The sequence below is a fragment of the Crocuta crocuta genome, unplaced genomic scaffold (assembly GCF_008692635.1).
Source record: "Crocuta crocuta isolate KB4526 unplaced genomic scaffold, BGI_CrCroc_1.0 scaffold236, whole genome shotgun sequence".
Taxonomy (NCBI): domain Eukaryota; kingdom Metazoa; phylum Chordata; class Mammalia; order Carnivora; family Hyaenidae; genus Crocuta; species Crocuta crocuta.
Window position 1 is genome coordinate 1,250,004 of NW_027530998.1, and position 9,398 is coordinate 1,259,401.

At 39.3% G+C, this 9,398-nt stretch overlaps 1 protein-coding gene across 1 annotated transcript in view; it reads left to right on the forward strand.

Moving 5' to 3' along the window:
• Positions 1 to 9,398, forward strand: part of ANXA3 (annexin A3) — a 57,701-nt gene that overhangs the window by 36,853 nt on the left and 11,450 nt on the right. Inside the window, exons 8-12 of the mRNA XM_077770551.1 lie at positions 1,675 to 1,731; positions 2,123 to 2,216; positions 3,856 to 3,951; positions 4,868 to 4,926; positions 6,928 to 7,050. Of these exons, the coding sequence (XP_077626677.1) occupies positions 1,675 to 1,731; positions 2,123 to 2,216; positions 3,856 to 3,951; positions 4,868 to 4,926; positions 6,928 to 7,050 (429 nt within the window). The remainder of the gene's footprint in view (positions 1 to 1,674; positions 1,732 to 2,122; positions 2,217 to 3,855; positions 3,952 to 4,867; positions 4,927 to 6,927; positions 7,051 to 9,398) is intronic.

Consider the following 9,398-nt stretch of genomic DNA (forward strand, 5'->3'; position numbering starts at 1 on the left):
GATGGATGTGGGGGGGGGATGGGCATGGAGGAGGACACTTGTGGGGATGAGCACTGAGTGTTATGTGGAAACTAATTTGACAATAAACTATAAAAAAAAAACAAAACACAAAAACAAAACAAAACAAAACAAAACAAAACAAAAAAATTATGGCCAAACATTTCATTCACCTAAACTTTTCAAAATAATTCTGGCAATCCTCTTTTTCGTATCCCTTTTCCTGCCTTTCTGTAGTGTGCTGAGCTTCTGTGCATGAGCACACACACACACTTAGCCCCAGAACTCTCAGTGCTGGAGGTGGTGGGAACCTTGAAGGGTTTTGTCTTTTTAACAGACTTTACCTTTCAGAGCAGTTTTAGACTTCTGGAAAAATGGACCAGAAAGTACAGAGAGTTCCCTTATGCCCCTCACAGGTCCCTCTATTAATATCTTGCATGAGTGTGGTATATTATAGTTGGTGAATCACCACTGCTACATTATTATTAACCAGAGTCCATGTTGGACATTAGGATTCACTCACGGGTTTGGACAAATGTATGATGTCATGTATCTACTGTTACAGTATCACCCAGAATAGTTTCACTGCCCTAAAATTCATGCTCCCCAGCTCTTCATCCTTCTCTTTCTCCCTTCAAACCCCTGGCAAACGCTGGTGTGTTTTTTTTTTTACTGTCTCTGTTATTTTGCCTTTTCCAGAATATCATACGGTGGGAACAATATAGTATGTTGCCTCTTCAAACTGGCTTCTTACACTTAGTAAAATGCTAAGTGTCTTTCATGCCTTGATGGCTCTTTTCCTTTTTATCACTGAATACTATTCCATTGTATGGATATGACTTAGCGATCCCATGCATCTGGGATATGGGATGACAGAGCGATATGACAGTTTATTTCACCATTTGAAGGACATCTTGGTTTCTTCCAAGTTTGGGCAATTAGGAATAAAAACTTCTGCAAACAGCCAGGTACAGGTTTTTGTGTGGACTTAAGTTTTGGTGAATATCAAGGAGCACAGTGGCTGGATTATGGTTAAAGTGTGATTGGTTTTGTAAGTGGCCAAACTGCCTTCCAAAGTGGCTGTATCAATTCACATTCCCACGGGCAAGGAATGACAGTTCCTGTTGTTCCAAATCCTTTCCAGCATTTGGTGTTGTCAGTGTTTTGGATTTTAGCCATTCTAATAGGTATGTAGTAATATTTTATTTTTTTTATTTTCTAGTCCCTAATGACATATGATATTGAGCATCTTTTCATGTGTTTTCTTGCCAACTATATATCTGATATCTGTGCAGATCTCTTGCCCATTTTAAAATTAGGTTTTCATTACTTTATGTGAGTGTCACGAGCTCTTTATATATTCTGGGTGTAAGACCTGTATTAGATACATGTTTGTAAATATTTTTTCCCAGTCTGTGGTTTGTCTTTTCATTCCCTTAAGATCTCTGAGTTTTTAGAAGAGGAAACTGACATTCAGAAAATTGTGTGATTTGCTACAAATTTCATGGCTGATGAGTAGCAGAGCCAGAACAGGAGCCCTAAGTGCCTGATTCCTCTGTGCTTCGTGGCCTCTGCTGGAGAAAAAAAAACTCTAAAAAATCCTGCTGATTGGAATACTGAGTGTTAGAACCTTCTTTATTTAAGAGGATTACTTTTGTTTGCATCTTTCCTGTTTAGGGCAGAAGAGATGAAAGCCTAAAAGTGGATGAGCAGCTGGCCAAAAAGGATGCCCAGGTCAGTAATAGAGCAAAGAAAACATCTCCTGTAACCATTCTCCCCCTTGACTGCCTTTTCATTTGTGTGGCACCACCGGAGGCTGTCCTCTCCTGGCCTGTCTGAAGGAAAAGCCTGAAAGCTGGGCATCACCCGCTGTAGCCCTCTGCCTTCCCCAGTGGTGGGTATTATTCTTCAGGCTCCAGCCACCCTCTTAGATTCCTAGTTTGCTAACAATGAAATGGTGAGAGACTTGGACAAGAGATTTATCTCCCTGACCTCTACAACCAAGGACCTCCTCTTTTCATTCCACACCCTCTGAGCAGGGGAGCGAGACAGAGACACACAGAGAGAGACAGAGGGAGAGATTGTGTCCATAATAACATTCTAAGTCTTCCTTCGTATCCAACAGATTCTCTACAATGCTGGGGAGAATAGATGGGGCACAGATGAAGATAAATTCACCGAGATCCTGTGTTTAAGGAGTTTTCCTCAGCTGAAACTGAGTACGCACTCACATTACAATCCTTTTTGCTTTGTGTTGTATTTGCAAATGTTTTGGGGCTTAATATACAAAATTATGGAAAATGAAGCTAAAAATAGCAGTCTATTCCATTTGCATGTATAAGCACTTCAGGAAAAAACATGGGGGGGCTGTGCGCCAACTCAAGGCAGAACTGACACTACTTTCATCTTCCCCTCGAGGCTGAGTACATTACCTACTGAGTGACAGGTAACAGATGGGAGAGGACAGCAAAGAGAAGAAAAGGGGGAGCCCTCTGGGGTGAGAGGAGAGAGGAGTATTCCAGTGGTAGTCAGGAAGCTGAGGCAATGTTTCCAACCCAGTTAGTCACTTTCCTAGTTAGCCACTTTCCAGAAAACCCAGGCATTGTGGGTGAGGGTATCTTAATGCATTAATAAGGATGAATATTCAGCTTTCTGATATAAGGCAAATTGAAGAAAGGGGGGCAGAGTTCTTTTGGTTAGACCAAGTATTACATGGAACTGCTAAGCTCCCACCTCCTCATTCATGTATCTCCCTGAGCCATCTGGAAGCACCCAGAAGCCCAAAACTCCACTTGCTGTGAACATTTGAGTGTGGCTCCCAGGGGCCAGTTGATAGAGCAACCACAATGCGCGACTAGGCTTATGTTGAGTTCCTGCAAAAATGAGGAAAATAAGGATATTACCATGACTTTTTAATTCTGAGACTGCCCTTCCTTAATTTTGGCATTAAAATTTCACTTACTTTATAAAATAATGGTAATATTATATATTATAGTTGCTTTATTAATATCTTTATTTGAAACATAAAAACCAAACAATCCTAGATTTCTCTCCAAAATTTTTTTGCAAAATTTACTTGGCTTACAAAGTATGCCTACATACTTAGGGACATATGTGTGGGTTTTGTTTTGGGGCAAAAACCAGTCAGGAAATTTGAATGCCTTCTGGTAAGTGTGAGTAGGCCATGCTGCCTTTGAGAATGACTTACTCAGCAGAAAGAAATCTTCATAATGAAGATTTCATTAGCAGATAAAACATAATTTGACTAATGACCACACTGTTGTTTCCAGGTGCTGCTATAATTTAAATGTAGCCCACTGCACTAGATAATTTAAAAAAAATTTTTTTTCATGTTTATTTATTTTTGAGAGAGAGAGAGACAGAGAATGAATGGGGGGAGGGGCAGAGAGAGACAGAGACACAGAATCGGAAGCAGGCTCCAGGCTTTGAGCTGTCAGCACAGAGCCCAGTGCAGGGCTTGCTTGACCTCACGAACCATGAGATCATGACCTGAGCTGAAGTCAGACGCTTACCTGACTGAGCCACCCAGGTGCCCCTAAATAAATGATTTTTTTATTTAACTTTTCAGATGATCTTAAATTCCATCAGCCTGGGAAGGGGGAGGGAAAAAGAGAGAAAGAGATCATTGAAGAAAATGGCTATCAAGTTTAGGTTTTATTGCATATGATTTTTTAAAAAGAAACGAAAAATTCCATGTTCAAATGTTGATGGTTTGAAGAAGGAGTTTTTTGAGTTTGACATTTAACAACTTGATTTGCTGCATATCAGATAAACTGGAATATATTCGAGAGTGGTCAGCTGGGATGCTTTAAATATTCTTGTGGTGCTGCTTTCTAGCTTTTGATGAATATAGAAATATTAGCCAGAAGGACATTGAGGACAGCATAAAAGGAGAATTGTCTGGGAATTTTGAAGACTTACTGCTGGCCATAGGTAAGCCCTTGAGTGTTTATAAACTGAGTTACTTTGCACTTGTTTTAAATTGATGTGATTAGCTCCTTTCCTATAAGAATCCTGACTGCTCCATTTTTATGCTCCCATACCCCCTAGCACAGTCCATGGGGCACAAAATATGCTCAACAGATGCATGAAGCAGTTATCTTTTTAGGGTTTATTTTGCCGTTTAACTTTGTATTGGTTTGTCACCACACTTGGTTTGTAAACTCCCTGAAAGAAGAAAATATTACATTTCTATTTCCATTTTTATTGAGGCTTGTTGAAAGACTGAGCACCTAAGCCAATTTAGCGATTCATCATATTTGGTTATTTTGGGAATATATCAATGTCTTCCCAAAGCTGAGCCCAGGTCAGAGCGATAGGTCTCTCTCTTGGCCATGCTAACAGGGAGTATTGAACAAAAAGTCAGTCACAGGCCAAATCTGTTCCTAGAGACATGTGAATTAACAAGCAGACACACAACACTGTTATATAAGTGGATGGGTCTTCTCAATGAGGTCTCTGCAGTCTTCAGACCCAAGTTATTTATCAGCAGCCAAAGATGCTAGAAACAGAGCAACGGTACAGCCTAGGGAGTTATCGATGTAAGCGTAGGTGTTGGTGTGTCTGGGACCTGGAGATGAGTCAGCTGCTGTGGGAGTTTCTTTGGCAGGTAATTTTATTTTCCCCATGAGTAAAGACAATTACTGTATGAGAGCTCTATGCAAATATGATGTGATAAGCCTTTGAAATTCAAGTGAAGCATTCACCTCTTCATTCCAAATAAAAGCCAGTGGTGATGCGGGGGTCGAGTGGTATGGTTACTCAAAGAATCTTTTTAAAAAACATATTACCATAGATTAACTCAATTTCCATTAAATGAAACTGAAAATTACTTTGCTTTTTATAACAGTCCATTGTGCCAGAAACATGCCTGCCTTTTTAGCCGAAAGACTACATCAAGCTTTAAAGGTTGGTCTGGAAATTTCATATACATTCTTATTCTCCCTCAAGGAGAATATAAAAAATATCGCATAATATTGATGGAATTTCATGTGTCTTTTCTCCTTTGATGAGTTCTCTTTGGTAGCTAAATTGTCTACTAATTTGTCTCACAGGTAGATAGTAGGATAATGTTTCCTAATCATTAGAGAGATAGGTACAGTGATGTGTTGACTAAATCATTTCCCCCACTTCACAGTAACTGCAGGCAGTAAAAGTTGTTTTAAAGCACCAAGCCTCAAGCCTGACCCATTAGATCCAGGGGCCTCTGAGGCTGCCTTTCTTAAAATAAACCAAGTTGAGTTAGTAGCCTTTCATTCTATAGAAATCCTGCATTTCCTTGTCTCTTTACTGCTGTTAGATGGCGAGGTCTCTGAGTACAGGTGTTTTTCCAGCTCTTTGCTATCCTCAGACCTTTGCACTGAGCCTGGCACATTAGAAGATGCTTACTTTAGTCTCTTTACTGGAAATTTCCTATAAAGGTCCAGATGTGCCTTCAAAGTTATGTTCAAAATGAACACACTGTGTCCCTCACCTCACCCAGAGGTGCTCCCTGTCCTGTGTTTAGTCACCTCATGGATAACCCCACCAGGAACTAGCCTTGCCCTACTCTCTGAAGTTAATACCATTTACCCAATCCTCTGTGCCTCAGCCACCTTGGCCTTCCTTCTGTCCTTGACTATGCCAAGTATCTTCCCACATCAGAGTCTTGGAGTTTGTTGCCTTCTCTCCCTGGAAGGTACCTTCTCCAGATCTACCTCTGGCTGGCTCCTTCTCATCTTTCAGGTCACCTCCTGAGAGAGGACTTTCCTGACTAAACAGATCAATTTGCTTCCATTCAGTCACACTCCATTATGTAATTCTTATTACTCTTTACATAAACATGTTAATTTTCTTTACTGTCCATCTCCATCCATTAGAATGTAAACTCCATGCAAATAGAGGTATAATCTGTGCTGTTCACTACCATATGCACAGTACATGGAACAATGTCTGGTATCTAATAGATGTTCAGTAAGTGTTTGTTGAATGAATGAAGAAATGAATAGTGTCAATATCTGCCTAACTGCTCAGCAAGAAATTTTATACTTCTCTCCCTCCTTTATTCTCCCCAAATGATATATCTCTTAAGTTTTGTCAATCTACCTTTATAAGTACCTCTTAAATCCACCCATATTCTCCATTCCTACCACCATTATTCTAGGTCAGGCCATCATGAGTTCTTCGATTGTTACACAGTCACCCCTGGATGGGTCCCAAAGCTCATAGTCTCATTCTGTTCTCTTCATCACACTCTTGCCCTGCAATCTCACCTTCACACAGCTGTCAGAGGGATTTTCTGAAACACAAATCTGATCTGGTCTCAACACTATCATGTTCAACAGATTCCAATTGTTCTTCACATCTGGAATAAAGTCAGAATTTCATTTCATAGTTTACAGGGTCCAGCCTTTCAGACACATTACTTGCTGTTCTTCCCCATTATTTATGCACCCTTGAATGTGGCATTTCATGCATGCTGTCTCCTCTCTTGTAACATTTTTTTCACCTCTCCACATGAGCCTTACCTTCTCTTCCTCTGGCTGATTATTTAGGCCCCAGCTAAAATATCGCTTTCTCAGACAGGCCTTTCCTAATTCCTGATCTATTTTAGGCCCTCCTTACATATGCTCCCACAGTACCCAATATTTCCCATCTGTTGGATTATAATGTAATGGCCTATTTTCTTGCCTGTATCCTTTACGAAACTGAAAGCTTAAAAGGGGTATCTCATTTCTGTTTTCAACGTTTGGCATGGTGATGGCATAGAGTACATGCTCAATAAATATTTCATGAATATATGAATGATAAAGTTTGATGACAAACGAGTAAAGAAGAACACTGTTGTTGCATATTTTCTATAAATATAGATCTATATGTTGTTTTGTGGCCAGTGAGATTTGTATTGTGGACACCTGTATTTCTTAACAGGGTGCTGGAACTGACGAGTTTACTCTGAACCGAATAATGGTTTCCAGATCAGAAATTGACCTTTTGGACATTCGAGCAGAGTTTAAGAAGCATTATGGGTATTCCCTATATTCAGCAATTAAAGTAAGTCTCCTCTTGAAAGCAGCAAAACACATATTGCCTTTCTCTACTCATCCTCTTTCCTGTATACTCCGTAAACAGAGATGTGTGACTGAATTTTCTCTCTCCCTGTCAATGCACCAGTGTGTTTTCTGAGTTTAAAATAGTGATGGTATAGAGGTGCGCCTGGGTGGCTCAGTCTGTTGAGCATCCAACTTTGGCTCAGGTCATGATCTCACAGCTCATGAGTTTGAGCCCTCTGCGGGGCTCTGTGCTGAAAGCTCAGAGCCTGGAGCTGGCTTCAGATTCTGTGTCTTCCTCTCCCTCTGTCCTTCCCCCATTCATGCTCTCTGTCTCTCTCTGTCTCTCAAAACTGAATAAATGTTAAATGAGCATTGGGTGTTGTATGTAAGCGATGAATCATGGGAATCTACCCCCAAAACCAAGAGCACACTGTACACACTGTATGTTAGCCAATTTGACAATAAATTATATTAAAGAAAATAAAGAAAAATAAAGTGCACAATTTGAGGAATTGAAAAAAAATTTTTAAATAGTGATAGCATAAATAAACAAATGAATGAATGAACAAACAAATAAATACTATCAGTAACAAAATGTCTCCTAAAAATAGGAGATTATTTTTCAACACCAAAATCCTGGGCACATAACAGACACTCAACATTTTCTTTTAGGTTTAGTGGCCATTAATTAATTGTTCTTCTTTTGTGAATTTATATGCAAGTCAATTACCTATATTTTATATTGTAGTATTCTTATTTACTTCAATTTTTCTTTATGACAATAGAAGTAAAGAAAAATACATGTTTAAAATTTCCTATTTCTAACAAGTATAGTTGACATACAATTTCCCATTCATTTCAGGCGTGCAGCATAGTTAAATCTCCTCTTGTTTTACTCAAAATACAGAGAGCATGGTTCTGCACTCTGGAGCTCTTTTCATTTCAGTTTATAGGAAGTTTTCTCATTCTTTTTAACAACTGCACATCACTCCATTGTTTATGTATTTGCACCCACCATATCAAAAGAGGTTTCCAGTTTCTTGTTGTTATAAGCAATTAAACAATGTTGTGATATGCACACCCAATTTCATGAGTGGCAAGTGTTATCTAAGGGATACATGCATCAGTAGGATTGCTGAGGCAGTTGTAAATACATTTGTAATCTCCGTAAATGTTACCAGCGGACTTCCCTTTGCACATCATGTAGTCAGCTAGATTCATCCACCAAAACAAATCCTTTTTTTCTTTTAGTCAGAGCTTTTGTTTTTACACTAAACCTTTGCAGAAGGAGATGCATGGTGAAGTTGAAATCGGGAAACTTATTCAACAAGGCAGCTCTCAGACTGTGCCTGGGGCTTAGCACAGATTTCATCAGTTCACACTCAAAGCTATTTGAATCGATTCTGACACATCACAGTAGTTTCAATCAACACAGGAAGATTTAATAATGTTAACCATATTGTACTTACTAAGGCAGAAAAGTAGACTCATACATTTTATAAAGATTGCCAGTAACAAGGTTGAAACATAAAGAAGGCCTTCAGTTCACCCTCAGCAAACTGGAAAATTAAATTAACCATTAGTTCTCCCTATCACAGTAGTCTGGCTAATTGAGGCTTATTATATTAGGAAATATCTAAACTATGCCTGCCGTGACAGAAAAGAAAAATCCATGGCTAAAGAATTCAGTTTGTAATTTAAAATTATATAAGGTTTTTTCATTTCTATCACCTAAGGTACATTTTTTAAAAAATGAAATGTGACGGTTGGATCGGGGGGAAAAAGTAGAGAGCGTAATTACACTATTTCAAATAATCAATCAATATAAAACATATTTACCAAAGGTCAAAGACCTACCTCCCCCAAAATTCCAGGCTTGGATAGACTCATAGGTTTGGTGAAACTTCACCAAACTTCCAAAGAACAAATCTTTTTTCTTTTTTGTAATTTTTTTTCTTTTTTTACAAACAGTTTTGTGTCAAATTGGTTTCCATATAACACCCAGTGCTCATCCCCACAAGTGCCCTCCTCCATGTCCATCTCCTCCCTCCCCCCACATCCATCAGTCCTCAGTTTGTTTCTCAGCATTCAAGAGTCTCTCATGGTTTGCCTCTCTCGCTTTCCCCCACCATTTCCCTCCTTCTTCTCCCCCATGGTCCTTAGTTAAGTTCCTCCTAATCCTCCTATACGTGCAAACATATGATATTTGTCCTTCTCTGCCTGACTTATTTCGCTCAGCATAACACCCTCAAGGTCCATCCATGTTGCTACACATGGCCAGATTTCATTGTTTCTCATTGCCATGGAGTAGTCCATGGTATAGATAAACCACATCTTCTTGATCCATTC